This window comes from Strongylocentrotus purpuratus, unplaced genomic scaffold, assembly GCF_000002235.5.
Source record: "Strongylocentrotus purpuratus isolate Spur 01 unplaced genomic scaffold, Spur_5.0 spur5_contig_845, whole genome shotgun sequence".
NCBI classification, from domain to species: Eukaryota; Metazoa; Echinodermata; class Echinoidea; order Camarodonta; family Strongylocentrotidae; genus Strongylocentrotus; species Strongylocentrotus purpuratus.
This window is the reverse complement of record NW_022145552.1, coordinates 738124-757485: the sequence shown is the minus strand read 5'-3', so window position 1 is coordinate 757485 and position 19362 is coordinate 738124. Positions and strand designations below refer to the sequence as shown.

The window sequence follows — 19362 nt, the reverse complement described above, 5'->3', positions numbered from 1 at the left end:
TCACTTCCATGGCAACTATCAAAATGGTCTGTCTCTCAACTACTTTCACCCTCTCTCTCTCTCTCTCTCTGTCTCTGTTTGTCTGTCATCTTGTCTGTCTGTCTGTCTGTCTATAGTAGGTCCATGGTATGTCTGTCTCTATCTCTCTACTCCTCTCTCTCCCCCATCTATAATAAGAGTACATAATTATGACAGCAAGGAGGACATGAAGGACTCCCAGGAGTATCTTAAAATGGTTTCTGTCTCTCAACTCCTCCTCTGTCCCCCCCCCCTCTCTCTCTCTCTCTCTCTTTTTTTTTTTCTCTCTCTCTCCCCCCTCTCTCTCTCTCTCTCCCCCCAATTTCTGATCACAATATCCGTGACAGCAATTAGGGCAGTTGATCACTCCCGTGACTACCTCGAAACAGTCTCAGTTTTCAACTCATCTCCCCCTCTCACTCTTTACCCCCCCCCCCCTCTCTCTCCCTCTCTCTTTCTCTCTCTCTCTCTCTCTTTAACTCTCCCATTTCTGATAACAAAACCCATGACAGCAATGAGGACACTGTTAATCACTCCCGTGACTATACCTCCAAACACTCTCAGTTTTTTAACTTATCTCCCCCTCTCACTCTTTACCCCCCCCCCCCCACTCTCTCTCTCTTCCTCTTCCTCCCCTCCTTTCTCCGTATGATAAAATGCCAGTGATAATTAAGTAGGAGGACAGTACTATTGGTCACGGCCATTGCGACCGCCAAGATAAACTCATCGAGAGCAAACACAGGATGATGCCTCGATTTCAGTTTGCGCATCAATTATTATCTTAATTGCCTAATCATTCGTGACATTAAGTACATGCTATAAGTACGGTTATAACGACGCGGAAGCCGTTAGAAAAGTCAACTGATAAAGCGTTTACATGGCAACAGAAACGCCAATATGAAGTGCCTGTTTTTTTTTTTTTTTTGGTGAGTGACTGTATATATTGGAGGAATGATGCTGTGATTAAATTTATCATTTATTCATTTGTTTTCATTACACGCACTTTAAATGCAATATTTCCCAAAATGTTACAGGCTGGTTTCTACGTAACATGTCGTTTATTCATAAAGACCGGTACTACCGTTGACATATAAATTGAAAAGAATAATTGTATTTGAAGTCAAATAAAATTATTTGAAGTTGGCATATAACAGCGGTAAGGGACAGATGTACTTATTTTTTAAGGGGATCTAAGGATCGCTTTGAAATATTTTAGTTTGGTTTTAAGAAGCGCTCCTGAAGTACACTAAGCCTCGGTCACAAATGCCATTACGAAGTGCTACGCCGAAACCGTACGAACGATTTTCAGACAATGGAAATTCGGGAAGACAATGGAAAAAACAGGGAGAATCGTTCGTACGAACCTTTGTGACCGTAGCTTAAAATGCACCTTCTGAGTTGGGTCTGTTTGCCAAAGGGGTGAACTAGCAACCGACTCGGTTGAGCTACATTTTGAATTGATACTCGACCATGTCACGTTCCTAGAAGGATCGAATTACAGCAGTCCCGTTCGTAGTACGTCCATCTCGTTATAAGTACGTTGTCACTCCGTCTAATTGGAGGACGGGGGAAATGATGACATTTTGATGGGGACTTTAAGCCCCTATCACACCGAGTTCTCACTACGTTCTGGAAAATGTTGCCAAACGGGCTCAAACTGTGTGCGAACGGAGTTGAACGTAGTAGCAAACTGTTTACGATCTGTTTAAGAACTTTAGGGACGGGCTCGGACTGGCTAGTACGGGAGAGTGCTCTCGAACTTTGAGCCTGTTCAAAACTTTCCCTCTCCTGCAATTAGACGGAGTGACAACGTACTTATAACGAGGAGGACGTACAACGAAAAACTAGAAAAGGGTGTGATTTCTACCAATATCACGTGTGTGTCAATCACAGATATTATTAATGTAACTAAGCCCATTGACGTTGGGTGTAATGGAAATCAGTGATACATCAGACAAACGCCTTCCAAACACTTTCGACTCGTATCCGCCTATCAGACCCATTATTGACATTAATTAACTCCTTCGATCATGCGACTCAAATAAAAAAACTTGCCATTTATAATTACGAAGGTTTGCTCCTCCGTGTCACGTATTCGTTACCGGTATCGCCCTGATCCAGTGGAGCATTATCGTTTGGAGTTTTGCCTTCTAATGGTGTTTCAATCTCCATTAACAGCTGGTCTACTTTGATCAACATATCAACTGAGCCTAAATTTCGACCTTCCTATATTAAACTTTGAAAACCCTTTCAATTTATTTTGAATTGTCTCTGACTGGACAATACAGTTTTTTGCGCTATACTCAGCTTAACAGTTTATCAGAAATTTCGCTAATCGATATAAATATAGATTCAAATCTTGAACATTATGGCCAGACGCCGTGGCTTTTTCTTCAAAGCGGCGCTCAGCCGATTCCTCTTTTTCCTTCACGGCGGCATGGTAGTTCTTTGGATTTACCAGATTCGGGATGGTGACTTAAAAACCATTTATTTCGGAAGTGCTCTTTACCTCCTCCCGGTTGAGATGCTCATCACGCTACGATGTACCAAGCATGGAGAATGGAAATGGTAAGTAGCTACGATTGTAGGAAATTTAATAAGATTCCATATGTTTAAATGGTGATCTGACTATTACATTTTCTACTTTATTTTTCCCTCCACTTTGAACCCTTAATTTGACGGAATAATACTAGGAAGAAAATTCTATAAAGAGGGGAAAGAATTACCCACAACGAAAATAAAAGTGCTCCTCTGCGATAAGTATTTTTCAAAACTCAAATATCACTCAAAAGAACTGTTTTCATTAATATATTTCTCCCTTCGCGGGTAACCACTCATTGCATTCACTTGTTATTAATGATAACACCCCTATGGATGAAATACACTTTGCATACCTTATGTGTCGCAATGTCGGGCAAGCTTTTTAGTTACCAAGAGAAGTTTGTTCATTTTATATCAATAGCTTAAAAAAAACTCAATGTTGAATTGAAAGATTTATAAAATAAGTCACCTTTGCACTAAAACTGTGAGTATGTAAGATTTTGCTGTTTGAAGGAGTAAGTTTATACCCTTATAGTGCATAACGGAATTAAATATTTTAATGAGGTATTCTTTAATATATTATCTTTCAACTGGGCAAGAAAAAAAAAATCAACGAAAAATGACTTTGGGCGCACTTTGGGTTCTCCCTGGCCCACTGTGCGCTGGGTCGCCAGTTAAAAACCCAAGATCTAGACATAATTAAATAATGTCTCCGTTGACTAGCAACGCAGGGGAAAGATGTGCCCAAAATGTCAAAGGGAGAAAAGACATAAAGAGGGAGATCGAGAGATGGAGAGAGAGAGAGAGAGAGAGAGAGAGAGAGAGAGAGAGAGGACAAACAGAAAGAGAGAAAGAGAGAGAGAGAGAGAGAGAGAGAGAAGGCAAAGAGAAAGAAAGAGGGACTGAATAAAAGTTAGAGAAAGAGAGAGAGAGAGAGAGAGAGTGAGAGAGAGAGAGAGAAAGAGAGAGGAGGGGGGGGGGGGGCTGCATGAGAAGGAGAAATAAATCGAAATTAAGAGAGAGATTTAGAGATAGAGAGGGAGAGAGAGAGAGAGAGGGGAGGGGGGGGGAAGCAATATGAAAATAAGATTAAACTAATGGAGTGAAAATTGCAATAACACCAATACAACGTAACTGTTCTACAGCAATAAGCAATAATTATAAATCAGCATTGGTATTTCTTTTTCAACAATCTGATTGAAAAATTAAAAACAATTTTCGTCTGATTCCTACTACCAGGTTCTCTCCAGCCCTGATGCTATTTCTTCTCACTGTGATTCCGGGTATCGGGTTTTTGCATGTGGACATCCATGAAAGGAGGATGCAAAAGATGGGTGATCCGGGCGTATACGAGTGCGAGCAAATGGTGAAAAACACGTCGACTTTTCCCGAATTGGACTATGACAAGCATATGGTATGTAGACAATTTAAAAATATCATATGCTATGTATGTGTGTGTGCGTGTGCGGGTGTGCGTGTGTGTGTGTGTGTGTTTATTGTGTACAAAGTAAAAGTAATGTGTGTGTGTGTGTGTAATTGGGTTTTTACAGACGTGTATCAATCAGATATGATTATTTACGTCTGGGGACCGACTTTTAACGTCACCATCCGAAAGACGTGACTCAGTTTCGAACCTGCGTCCTCGGCTGAATCAGTTTGTAACTTCCATTGTTAGCTGGATTACAGACGCACACCACAACGTCTAGTACTAGTAGTTGTTGTTTTTGTTGTTGTTTTTTGTTGTAATGGCAATCAGTCAAGACCTGACTATTATCACCAACGCCTTTCTTTTTAATATTAATTTCTTTCTTTCTCTTTTTTCTCTCTTTTTTTAAATAAGAGTATCAAAAATAAAATTAAAATATAGGCTTCTCTCTCTTTTTCTCTTTTTTCCCCCCTTAAAATGAAATGAAAGAGAAAATAGAAAAAAAAAAACGACAAAATGTAGATTTTTGTATCCTGTAGGTTACCGCGTAGTCCTGTCCGTTCTAAGACACCGTCCAGACACCGTCCTGTCTCTCGGGTGTAGACAGGGGGCTCCCTTTGGGATACATTAATAATCTGGAAACTCGAAAGAAGAAAGGAATTGATCAACAATTTTAAAATCAAGAGGGTACTTTTCCGGGGAAATTGGCTTTGAGCGACCTCGCAGACTTTCATGAACCTTCGATTTTAAAAACAATTTTGTGATAGAGTGGTGTTTATAATACATATTGCATTGGATAATTAAACTTTTTAGGGGAAACAAACAAAATGTGGGCTTTTGTGAATGATGGTAGCAGTAGTTTGTTTGTTTGCTTGTTAGTTTTATCTATTTCAATACGGTGATAGAAACCTGCTTTCAGCCGCAAGGCTGTTTTTCAGCAAGTCCATAAATTATACAAAAGAAGACAACATTACAAATTGTATTTACATAAGTTTACTAATTCCCGAACAAAATGATGAGTATTATTCATTTTATAAAATGATGGTTTATAACATGATTTTACTAATGACCGGTCATTAGCATTTCATAATGACCGGTCATTATCAAAATTACGTGTTAAGCAAAATAAATTCCTGGTCACGTGTACGCTCTCATCCATTTTGATTAGGATCCACGTCATTATCTTATTAAGCATGGAGCTAGCCTTTGACAGGACTGTGGCCTCTGTTGGCTACTCAACTCTAAATTTAATTCATTTTACCCCGCTTTCTCAAATCTGTACATGAGTATCGTATGAGTATGTATCTATATGTAATGTGTTTATAACTTGTATTTATATATGATTTTATTGATGTTATCAATTTATGAGTGAAAAAATGACTGGAAACTTAAAACCTGAAGTCTGAAAAAACAGTGAAATTCTACATTACATTATTTGCTATACTACTGCCATCGATCAATGTCTACAGAATACAGAATTCAAAGATGGCTACCATGACATTATTGTCCATGTTCAATTAATTGCACTTAATCGAGATGTCCATTTATCACTTAACGTAACACGCAAAGTGGTTTACCCGAAGCATTTTACCAGACTATAAGAGGCGGATAATTTCCCGCTCATCTCACCTGACGTGACTTTCATAATCGCTAAATCAGTTCGATCCTAATTATTATACGCGGCAAAAGGACGAAACTAGAATTGTTGTCTAGACATATTGCTTGTGAGAGTCAAAGGTTTCATTGGAAAATATGTAACTATAAATAATATATAGGCTATATATCTTATATATGAGTTCTTACCGCTTTTCTCATTATATTTTCAGTATATACATTCCTACAGGGAAAAAAAGGATTTAACAAGTTAAGGATGTTTTTGACACAACTTTGAAGAAGAAAACAAGATTTTGGACCGCAGTCTATTTTCATGCAAGCCTTGTCCAATATAAAACAAGAACGATGAGATAGAGAGAGAAAAAGAAGAAGAAAAAAAACATTCGGAACACATTTCACAAAATTTCCTGAAACGTGAAGAAGTGAGTCTCCATCACAAGCGTTATTATTAGCTCATTTCTTCATTCTATTTTTTTAATGTTCAAAGGGTTGTGAGTTACAAATATATATTTTACATTCACAGATAGTCAGAGTTGAATATCAAGTAGCCGAAATTACGTTGCGAGGACATGGATGAGCCAGAATTGGTCTTGTGGGATAATTCCCCTTTGTCTAGCTGCCACTGTCTCTCTCTCTCCACCCAATGGGTAAATGGGGGCCTGATATATGCTTGAGCGCTAGTTACTTTGGCAGCTCGGCTATAACCAGAGTAATATGTGTAAAGCGCCATGAGCGTCAGAACCTGACGGATACCGGCGCTATTACACATAAATATCCATATTATTATTAATTTTGATGATTTACATGAAAGATCATGAGACTTATTCTGTTCACACAAAAATAATGAATTATTAGCCCGAACAATAGAAACTTTTTACTTATTCTTTTAAACAAAAGAAGGAAAAAAAAAAACCTGACACATTATGATATCACAAACCCCATTTTGTCTTATTAAAAATAATTTCCAAACCTAGACCATGATTATAAAATGCCATTGTTCATTAAATCGTCAAAATGATGGACAATCCATTTTGTTTGTCATTAGGAAACCAACTCAATAATCACTGATAGGTTGAAGTATGACTGAAGTAGTACTGCAAACGGGATGACGGGGGAGTAATCAAAACGAGGAGTATAAAATTGACAATTCGACAATAATTGCATCTAGTCTAAAATGTTATGTTTGATCCAATTTGAGTTTGAAATGTTCCTTGCGATGATTGACGTTTTGATGAAATAAACGGATATTGCCTTTTGTCATTGATTGCATATCATGATGAATTATACTTTATATATTCTAAAACCTGTCAAGTCGCTTTTTATTCATTTAAAACAAAATGTCATATCTATGGTTTATTTTCACACCTCTCCGATTTTCACGCCTTTCAGCTTTATAAATCAAAACCAATGCAAAACTTAACATTGCGGGGGGGGGGGGGCTTTGTTATAGACGTGGAGCCAGGTTTTGAATCAAAAATTAAAACCTTGATATTGAATGTCACCATGCCATATTATATACCTCTCTTTAGTATGTTGAATAGATCTAGTCATCTGATTGGTCGAATTGGAGTCGTGATTTTAGCTATGCCCGCCTCGCGGTCAATAGTTCATGACAAAGATGCCCGCTGCCCAGTGTAACGGGCCGCATAAATAAATTTTGCTGAGATCCTAATTGGTTTACGTGTAAAAAGTTTCTGTGTGTGAGCGTGGAGACCATACTCGTATAGTGTGTGTGCGTTTTGGTCGCTAAGTGTGTGTGATTCCCGTATGGTAGTAACATTCAGGCAACTTTCCAGTGAAGATTAATAGACAGTGTCACGGATTTTCTGTAATATTGTAACCAATCTTTACACAAGAAAAGGATAAGGTAACAATATAAAAGATATAAAAGATAATGGACTGCTTTAATATTTATTTATTTATTTATTAAAACATCTAAACAGGATAACATTGATCAGCTCGCAGGCTGTTTTACATAATGGTCTTGCATAAAGAAGGAAAATACAAATTCAAGAACTGACAATAAGAGTAGTTACTAACAAAATAGCAGTTTTATACAATTGGTAAAAAACGAAACAACACAGATAGGAAAAATAGAATGAGGGAAAAACGAAAAGAGAGGGAAAAGATATGCATAAGTATATGTAATTTTCTAAATAATAGCAATCATTTTAGTTAGTTATTGCATACGATGCTGTAGTAAGGAGAAACGGCAGTAAACACATTTTATCGATTAAAGGAAGATTTTTTATATTGGTATTTAAAACTGTCACTGAATTGGAATTTTTGATATTATTGGGAAGCTTTTTCCAATTAACCGCTCCAGCATACTTAAAAGATTGTTTGAATTAGGTCACGTTGGGTTTGGGCAATACTATATTTAAAGAGTCTGCATTTCTTTTATTAAGGCCATGGTAGTCGAAAAACATTTCTATTTCGTTTCGGGCAATGCCCCTTATACATTTGAACATAAGCATAGCCAGAAAATAATCACGGCGGTGGTCAACAGTTTGCCAGAAAATTTGTTTTATCAATGCGTTGCCGCTTGCAATTTCATAGTCAGAGATATACCAGTTACATATCTAGCAGCTCTTTTCTGCAATCTCTAAAAGGGGCGGCTTGTAGCTGGCTGGGCAGTTTCCCCATACAGAGATTGCATAGTCTATACAGGGTTGGATTATACACTTATAAAGGGTGTTCAATAGTTCTGAGTTTAGGAATTTACTCAGCTTTCCTATAGAGAATAAATTGTATAAGCAATAGATTTACATAAATCTCTTAAATATACATTCCACTTCAAGTTTTCGTCAATCACTATACTTAAGTATTTTATAGATTTTACCTGTTCGATCAGTTCATCTTTTATGAATATATTCAATATATCAGAGGATCTTAATTTTATTAGTATTGTTTTGGTTTTACTTGTGTTAATGCGTAATCGATTTTGATTATACCAATTATTTAGAGCGTTAATATCTTTTTGTAATTTCTTTGTGACATCATCTAACTTACTATCTGCAACAAAGACTACAACATCATCAGCAAATATGGTGTAGACGCCTTCAGTTATGCATTCAGATATATCGTTTATGAATATTAGGAACAAAATGGGGGCCAGGACACTGCCCTGTGGTAACCCGACAGAAAGCTCTCTTATATCAGATAGTTTTCTTTTGGAGTATGCCACTTGCTTCCTATTACTTAAATAGTTTTTGAACCATAATAGCATATTTTCAGCAATTCCATATTTTTCAAGTTTGAATAAAAGAAGCTCGTGGTCACACAGTCAAAACATTTACAGATATCTAAGAAGCACGCGCCAATCATTCCTTTCATATTTAAGGCTTCGTATAAGCCGTCTAAAACACGGTGTAAGCCTGTTATAGTTGAATGGTTTGGAAAAAAGGCGTATTGATCGGCATTTATCATGTTTTTGGAGGTAGGAAAGTAACTGTAATTGTACTTTCTTTTCTATAATTTTGGGAATATGACTAGCAACAGAAATTGGTCGATAATTTTGTTTCTTCATTTTTGAGCCTTTTCCTTTGAAAATCGCTATGGTACATGCAATCTTCCAGTCACCAGGTACTCTTCCCGTATCATGACTTACATTAAAAATATCACACAGGGATTAAGCGATATACGGGGCAGCTAATTTGAGTAATTTAGTGTCAAAGTCTAAGACATCTAAGTTGCTATTTGAAGCCAAGTTAGTTAATTGGTTTAAAATCTTGGAACTATCAATTGGTTGGAAATAAAATTCATAAATACAATGTGGATGATGCCATTTCGGTTTTTCTTTAACAAATGATTTAGAGATATTGTTACCTGTATTAATAAAAAAATCGTTCATTTCATTACATTCAATATTACAGCTCAGGTCCTTAGACTTTGTCACTCCAGAAATCTTATTCAATTCTGCCCATAATTTCTTCGAATTATTCTTATGTTTATTATGTACATCCCGGAAGTACTCCTGTCTTCGTTTTCGTATGAGACAGATAGTATGTTTTTTTAATAGTTGTTTGTACTTTTTTTAAAATCATATTCAGTACGAGTTCCTAGTTCAGGAGACGACACGAACTTTCTTTAAAAAAAAATCTCTGGTGTACATGAGTTTGAATCCAAGGACAAATTCTGTCTTTTACCCTAGTTGTTTTGATAGGTGCATGATCGTTACTTATAATATTCGAGGCATGGCTTTTTCTATACTGGCTCTCGGGGACACCGCGGCGCGCCTCGGGGTCATAGCAGGATGTAACGTTCCCTTGAGCCTATATAAACAGCTATGCCTCTCATAGCAGTCAATATATCTATAATACAATGTTTCATCACTTGCAGAACCAGTTAGTTTTGAAAATATTGTGTTCACGCAGTCAAGCGTGAATGTGTAAATCAATCATGCAAATGGAATACGGCAAAACCTTAAACATGGGTTGCGTTTTGAATGGAAGTCCCTATGATGGGTACCATTCTTTGCCAAAATGACCTTTAAAAAATAGGTATGGGTTAGACGCTTCGGCCGCACACCCCCGACCAAACCGAATCTGAGTAGGCCCCCCCCCCCCCTCCCCGGGTTTTGCTCCAGCCATCTCCGAAATAATGCAATTTATGTGAAATGTTCCATATTATTTGTCATTTGGTAATGATGATTGTATAATCTCTCATATCCTTAAATATCTATTTCTGATCATCATCGCTGTGCTATTATTGACCTGTGTGTGTGTCCGAGTGTGTGTATGTTCGTGTGGTTGTATTTGCGTATACCGTGTAGAAGTGTGTTTAGATCTTTTTTTCTTATGGTAGATTGCTTGAACTAAGATCTACTTACCAAAATAAGATACCCTGTTGTAAATTATTTGTTTTATCATGACTTTCTTTTTTTTGTGTAGGAATGGATGGAATTTCTTAGAAAGAGCATAAAACTGGAAGAATGGCCACAAGTCTTGGAGCAGACCACGATGTTCCTGGTAATCCTGGGTAGATGGATGCTACCGAAGGGAAATCTCACCCGGGAACAACTCTCCCAGCTCCTCCTTGTCTACCTTGGTATGGCAGCGGACATTCTAGAGTTCTCCAGCGAAAGTCTGGCCCAGCCTGTGGTCGCTTGTGATCTGGTCAAGATTGGCATCGTCACCGGTATCTGGGGCATGAGCCTCTGTCAGTTCACGCTTGTACTGACATCTGTGGCAGGTCCAAAGATCCGCAATTTCAAAAATAAGAAGAGAAAGAGAGGCCAGGATGTTGCGGAAGGTAAGACAGAGGACCCCTTGGTTGATTTCGTTGAGCAAGATATCAACGAGAAGCGGCCCTCTATCTGTGGGTCGGAGATTTGGTCTCTCCTCCTAGTCCTTTTCATGCAAGATTGCCCCTTTCTGGCAATGCGATTGTATTTAATTATACAAATCAAGGTCGTTGATCGCGCTATGCTTTTCTTTGCGGGAAAGAACTTACTGGTGTTTATGCTGGTCACATACCGCATCATTGTGTTATGCGGGGAACACAATGGAAAGACCAAGGTTAGGCCCGTACCACTTGTAGGCTTTCCGCAGCAGCCTCAGGTTGACGCGATGATCGTCAGGAAACAAAGGTCAAGCTGGTCGCTTGATCCTTTGCTTTCTAGAGTAACCGACTTCACAAATCGCCTGAGGAATCACGTCCAAGTCTTGGACCAAGAGATAGGGAGAAGACGTGGCGTGCATGTCCCCTCCGGATCCGACCAACCAACTACCAAGCCGATGACGCCATTCCTTGTCGCCATGGACGGCCACTCTGTAGAGGTCACTGAAATTGATAACATAGATTCAATCACTCTGGACACTACTGGAACGGAAATCATCGACACGGCACGATCCCTACCTTCAACCGTTGACGACGGGACGACTAAGGCTGGTGAAACCGACCCCGACGGCGTCGACGACACAAGCTCCCCCATCTTGAACCTTCACCATGATGATCAACCTGTTCCATCCATGGTCGAGGTCGGAAATGACTTCGAAGAGATAATAAGTCTCAGTGATGACAGCGTAAACGAGAATTTGCAGGCCGTGGGGAATGAATTGACTTTAGGACTTGGTAATGATGATCAGATGAAACCTGCCGATTTGAACGATGAAAGCACCGAACTGCCATTAGACAGTAGCCTTAACGGTGAATTTAAAAACACCTAAAAAAGGGGATGATAATCATAATAATACATTGATATCAAACGATATATATATATATATATATTCAAAATCATTACACTAAAACTAATTACTGATATACTTACCATGTATTTTCCTTTGTCTTTCATGAATAATTTTGACGTTAAAGAAATTATCGTTTTAAGTGATTGTGGGTTGCTGAGTTGCAAAATGAGAACATTGTATAAATATAAAATTGTATGGCAATGAGCAAGAACATTCCTGTCTGTAATATGTCTAATAATGCTACTTATTACGTACATACAATTTCAAAAATTCATTTCGACTCATACTATGTATTTCCCTTTGTCTTTCATTAACAAATATGACACGCTTGAATAAATTATCATATTTACAATAAACGATCGTGTGAAGCTGATAAGCAAATTTAGAATAGTGTATACAAAGACAGAATTTTATTGCAATAGGAAAGAATATATCTGCCTGATTAGGCATCGTACAAAATGTACATGTATATATTTGTAGTTGTAGTTGATATTCCGCGTAGTGCACAGGAAATACTAAGGTTGCGAACTACAAAAAAAAAATAAAATACGCAGGTGTATAATTATAATATAACGTTGATAATAATTGTCTCGGTTTTCCAAATGGAAAAGAGCAGCACAAACAAAGTTTAATGGTGTGGAATTAATTCGCGGTTAACTTCAAACACACTCAAATTATTTACGAAGCTGAGTAGTGTATAGAACGCGAGTACGGTTATTTAGTCACAAGCTGCCACTTAATGTCTACCAATCGAATAATAACCATGGTAACTTTTAATACAAAACAAATGAAAATAAATGTTTTTTGTAATAACAGATTAATGCACTGAAATAATATTATACGTAGTAACAGTTATATAGCACAAATTCTTATTCATAGCTCCTATAAATCCGCAGACCTATATAGCGTCTTATTCACGGCGACTGAAAATGGAATCACAGTATCGCTGAAAAAAAATTGATAAATGAATTTAAGCTGGATTCTCATAAATAAAGCAGCAACGCAGCACATATGTTTCTTGATTTTCATTCGTATGAAGTAAATAACCAATTTAAAACTTGTTTTTATCCACAAAAGTACGTAGAGTATTAAGTGCAGTTAACCTATACACGTTTTAAACAATACAGTGTCATGAACGTCGGACAAATCGCTTTTCTTTCATTATACTTGAGTAAAAAATAACAGTTTATGACAAATCATTGGCAAATCTTATATGGCCCAGGTATAAATAGGCCTCTATACCCGAGGTGAAATTAATGTCACTCTTAAAATAGTGAGTGAAAGTGCTCGACATGATGAATGTTGCCATAGTTACGAAGCCACTTAAAAGTGTATACATGCACTGCACTTCATCACGCTCGGGTTAATCAGACGTTACCACTCACGATAATTTACCAACGATATATTTGTTAAAATTTTTGGCAATCACGAAATGAAGAACCCTGTTTCCAATGTACAATGCACATGGAATGATGTGGGGAGGGGAGGGGGGGGGGGGGGATGGTGAAGAGGGAACGCCAATGATGAAAAGCCAAACTTGACAGGAGCGTGACATAATATTATTATCATATATATATTTGTTAAACTAAAATGTACCTAATTATATTTAACAGGGCCTCATGAAAGACCACCATTATTGGTGATAATGAGTCACCCTGTCTAAATATCAGAAATAAATAAATAAATAATTATTATATTCGTTTTATAACCACACTATGCTTTATTGGAAATTTGTAGCATTATCTATAATGCGTTTTACTTTTTTTTTAAATGCACGCAGAATCAAAATGTCACGAGACTTCGGTAATAAACTACGTTATATCATTAACCTATTGTATATAATACTAGGCTTATCCCAGGGAGGTGATAGAGAAGGAGGGGAATCAAGCCGCTCTCCTTTGACCTCATGCTCCAAGCCGCCGAAAAATTACGCGCTAATCTGCAACTGTTGACTATAGGTGGTGAGATAAAAGAGCGCATGAAATATCAGGATTTAGAATGCCTACATCAGAAAATGGTATCTCAGAAAATGTTTGCTGTCTTTTTCAAAGATTTCTCATCAATTGTTGAATGTGTAATGAGTTGAACAAGCGAACACACAATTTTGCAATTACATACTTTTTTCCAACTGCACAAAAAGCACGCATTAGCAGACTTAAAGTTATCGAAGATTGTCAATCATGAATTAAATGACGAGCATTAAAACATGCGAAAAAAATCGGATTATCCTAAAACATTGATTTTTTTTGTCAGGATCTAATTTTTTTTTAACCAACTCTGGCACACAAATTATAGGAACGGCGGAGTACTAAATTTGAGAAATTGTTTGATGCACTATATTCCCAATAAAATCCCCATATACAGTTTATGATTTACACCGATCTTTTGCCGGTAAACTAATAAATGTGAAACTGGTGCCTGGCCTCCGAAATTCCCCGCAGTGGAAGAGTAGCTCGGAGCATGAAACTTCAAAGCCAAGTGGAGTGTTACGCATCCCATGTTACGCTTTAGAACTTACGCATGCGTTTGAATAAAGCACAAGAGTTTCCACTCCTTCTCTATCACCTCCCTGGCTTATCCGTATGAAACCCACCTTGCATTTACTAGTGATGTTATGTCAATAAATCCTCTCGCAAATTTTCGGGTTATCAAGAGCAAATTTCTTTAGGAATTAAGCATAAAATCAGAATACATATTCTAATTATAGCCTACGTCTTGATATTAACCGTCTTAGTGTATTTTTTTTGTTACACTCTGTTCTAATTAGTCGGCGTTATGTTGAATCGACAAATCCGTACAACTATTACTATTAGGCCTAAACAAAAAGATGTTGTATTGCCCTTTAGGTGCCAAAAAATGGGTCGGTCGGTCGGAAATTTTTTTTATTGTTGTTATCTTCTTCTTTTTCCCCCTCCCATTTGGGGTATAAACTTCTCAGTTTTTAATGCTTCAATATTTTTTTTCCTCTAAAAAACGGTTAAAAAAAAGAAGACTTTTTTTAAAAAGCCGACAGTAGATTTGGGGGTCGGTCGCAAAGGGCGATACAACATTTTTTTAAAGGCCTTATGCCGGATGCGTCGGTTCATAATAACGCCGACGAATTATTTTCTTTACTTCGTACCTTCAATTTTGATGTTAAGGACTTGTGCTTTTTCAAGCTTTCAACTGTGTTTTATTGTAAACATAAACTGATTAGTCTCCGACCTACCGTCTTGTAGTGCTACATGTGTATATTTTCAACTGCAATGAAATAAAAAGCTCTGAAAAAACGGTTTAACTTGTCTATCATTTTCAAATCGTGGTAAACGCTTGTGCTTATTCAAGTTTTTCAACTGAACTTATTGTTAACATGAACTGATTTGTCTCCGGAATACCGTCTCGTACTAGAGGTGTATATTTTCAACTGCTAATTGCCCAGCAAATTGTAAAATGTGACTTTCATATCTACCGCAGATTCTGTGTGTATCTTAAAAAGTAGACTCCATAAAAACTCTAAAGAAAGAAAAAGATTCCTTTATGGTGTTTAACAATTTGCACAATATACGGGTTTGTACAGGCGCGTACGCAGGAAGGGGAGTTTTGGGGGAAGAACCCCCACCTTTAACTTTTTTAATGTGTGTGTTTTTGATGACCCCCCCCCCTTTGGTTTTTTTTTTTTTAATGAAAAAAATAAAAAATAATAATACAAAAATTGTGGTAATGGGTGACCCCCCCCCCCCGCTTATTCAGCGACCGACTGAGTCGTTGCGAATTTTTTGGCGTGAACATCAAATTTTAAACCTCCCCCCCCCCCCCCCGCGAAAAAATCCTGCGTACGTGCCTGGGTTTGCATCCTGAGGAAGGTTTAATACGGGACGCATGAAAATGGTTGTTATCCGACCAGGTATATAATTATATGGGACGCCGGGTCACCATTTCACAATTTCATGCATAGTTAATGGACGTGTCCCTGACGCGAGTTTGCTGGCTGTTAATGTATTCTGTATTTTCCGAAACCCGAGGCCAAGGACGCGCCTCACACGGATGTTAAAATTAAGTTGCATACCAATCAGTTCATTTCAGTCAAGCTATAACTTTGACCCCCCCCCCCCCACAAATTCCATCTGTCCACATATCCTGCCATCCTTAGAGCAGTTGTCTCGTAATCTGGTGACCCGGGCTCGAAACCAAGTCGATGCGCTAGTGCCCTTTGGTAAAGCATTAATCCTCATCACAAGGTCCCTCGGACCTAAAGCCCTCGGCCGTCTGGTTGCTTACTAACAAGCATTTATGCTTTCTTAGCAGTCAGGTAAAATAACCATCACCACACACATTATAATCCCCATGTACCTAACGATTTAGAAGACCCTTGATCCATGACAGTAAGGTCCTCTGTATCAGAAATATCTCAAGAAATGTTCATGCGACTGAAAATATTGTGTTCCGAGGACTTTTGTTTACTTCGCCCGTGTTTCTTTAAAAAAAAAAAGGATTGGGGGTAATATCAACATGAAATTCCCTTTTTTCGGGGGGGGGGGTAGCTACCTTTACAATAAGTTTGAAGAAAAAAAGGTCCTTAAATTTGCTGACAAAGTGACAGCTATAGATTTGCGGCAACGAATTTGAAAGGAGGGGAGGAGGGGTGTTCACATCTCCTTGTATACTCTTCTTAAATATCGAGGGAAAGGGAGAAAATGAACCATCCAGTCTAAAATAGAGAAAGAAGAATACAATATTGTTTTTGGCAGAAATAAAGTACTTGACTGATCATGTGAAAATCTTATCACAACAACGAAATCTTTTGAAAAGTGCCACAATTTGCGGCCGAGTTCAAGGTGAAACAGCTAATAGTGAAGGAAGTTGGAACTTGGTCATGTGATATATGATCGCTTAGGTCATTAATCATATTTGATGATCAAGACTGCGTCAAGAAATGATGAAGTTGCGTTGTAGCTCAAGGTTTATAGGCTAACCTTATGTAGGCATTAGCATTTGAGAAATGAAAGTAAACTTTGACTTTACAGTTGAACTATGAGAAACAGGATTAAGAATAGAATCAATTAGTTACTTAACACAATTTGCAAACACTTTGAAAACATTCATTAATCAAAAATGGTTAAAAAATCCCCTGTAAAATTCCCTCTTCTTGAATTTTATAAGGTCCCTTTTAATGGCTGTAGTGCTAAAACCTCAGATTTTTCTTTCAAAAACCTTTCCCCATCCATCACAGGGTACGTAATGTCACAGTTCTTTATATTGAATCATCCTGAAGAGCAATATATACCCCTCTTCAATGCAACTTGGCAACATCGTGTTCTGACGTTCAATCGAAGATATGAATCACAGGTTTATGGCCACATCATGACGTATCTCATGTCTCTAGCTCTGTTACCAAGGGCGGGAGTAATTTCAGAAAACCTTTTATTTATTTTGGAAGGTAATAAAGACTGTAAAAATAGAAGCTTCAAGACCATATATAAGAAGCCAGGTTGACAAGATATCTCCTTGTATATTCTTCTTAAATATCAAGAGAAGAGAGAGAGAGAGAGAGAGAGAGAGAGAGAGAGAGAGAGAGAATGAATCATCCAGTCTACAAATAGACAAAGAAGAATACAATATTTTGTGTACATATGTGTATAAATAAAACATATTTATGTCTTCTTTCCGATAAAAAAACAAAAAAAAAATCCATATTTCTTACACCCAATTGCTCAAACAAATAACAAATACCAGCTGGAACATTGTTTTTACTATATATAAAATAATCTTTATTTCTATATCCCACTGGATATCATAACGTCGATAGTATGTGATTTGCTCTTATAAATCGGATCTTACCCGAAAACATGAGATGCATGGTTAAAAAACATACCATCATGAAGTATAGCAAGCACTTACAATATACAATAGATTTATTACGATCTAACATTTAAGCATATACAAATATTGACTGATTCAAATTTTCTTAACAAGCATGGTCATTTTCTGTCTTGAAAAATCTATTTCCACTTTTTTTTCACTTTCGATTGTTCTGTTATTGCGATGTATTTGCCTTAAAATTATGCTACTCTAGGAAAATACAACTCACAATATTTACTCTTACTTTTTGGAGTTTCTTTTAATTCTTTGATCATATAGGTCATGCATAAGTGTAATATTATACAACTCACTCCTAGATCCTAATTAAATGATTGGTCAACCGTTTGGGGTATATAAATAACAGCTATAATGACACAAAACAATCTTTAAATTAATAATGTTTCATCAAATCACAAGGATCTAGCAGTTTCATTTGATGAAACATATGATTTTTTTCCTTTTATTTACTCATTACGAGAGCTATCCCCTCTTGTTGTGGTTGTTTATGCACAAATCTTACAAAGCCATCAGACTGAGTACGATAGAAGCAAACAGCCTCAACTTGAGTGCGAATACATCGTAAATTGTACTCATTCATATGAATCATTTGTATACTATATATATCATTGCCAATGTTATCTTTTTTATGACTGATTGAAAGAAACAAATAACAGATTGAAATTCAGTAACTCAAGTTTCTCACATGGATGACCACAATTTGACATTGGAGTATTTTGATAAAAAAACAAATTCCCTGTCTTTTATAAATAGGACATGAAAATTTCTTTCTCTTCAACATTTCTGACCTTTTTTGAACAAACACTTGTTAAATTACCCAGCAAAAATATAATCCAACCTAAGAGTTTAAAGTGCAGCGCTATTCAAACAGTTTAAGGACAATTAATAGAAACAATTCACTAATGAAAAATATTAATTAATTAGTAATAGAATAATATTGCAGTCACATTCTTGTATATTCAAAACTTGTCCTAAGACACATTTATTCAAAATTGGTTTGATGATCAACTTACTCTGTTCACATTGATGTATATTCCATATGTGTTGTAATTTGTTTATCATTCGATTTTGTTTGTTATACTAATAGTGCTTAGAGACTTCGGTGGTAAGCACTTTATAAGCACTGTTTTTATTACTATTATTATTATTATTATTATGTGTGATTGCAATAGGTCAACGTGGGTGGGGCGTCAGTTTCCATGTGCAGAAGGTCATAATCCGCCGACACCAGACTTGATGGAAAAACCATTAACCCTTACTGTACTGGGGGGGGGGGGGGCCTGGGAGGCCCCCTCCCTCAACATTTTCGGAGATCGCGCCGCAACCGCTTGGAATTTTGAATTGTAGTTTCATGACTTTTTTCCCTCAAGTCTTGCGCACATTTCGATACCATTTTCGTCAAAATCGGATAAACCTGTAAGGTGTTACATAACAATTAGTATGCGCATGTCATCAAAAAAGTGCTATAATTGCATATATTATATTCATGTACAAGCAGAAATGTGAAGATATGAATTGATGTCAAATTGCTTTTATATGTTTCTCAGAGTAACTTGATGTATTCCAGAACAAAAGAATACATTAGAAATAAAACATTAGATATAATAAGAAATAAAAAACAATAAAATACATAAGAAAATAAATAGTTGAAAATCGCATCAAATTTGCATAAATTATCATTATTAATTACATCAAATAACTATTTTGTGTTAGAAA

The 19362-nt window shown here is 37.0% G+C and overlaps 1 protein-coding gene across 1 annotated transcript; it reads left to right on the top strand.

The window, feature by feature from the left end:
- The first annotated feature begins 10218 nt into the window (after positions 1-10218).
- On the top strand, positions 10219-11769 carry LOC105437928. Its single transcript, XM_030991194.1, has one exon. The coding sequence runs from the start codon at positions 10498-10500 to the stop codon at positions 11767-11769; it is 1272 nt and encodes a 423-aa protein (XP_030847054.1). The 5' UTR covers positions 10219-10497.
- The last annotated feature ends 7593 nt before the right edge of the window (positions 11770-19362 follow it).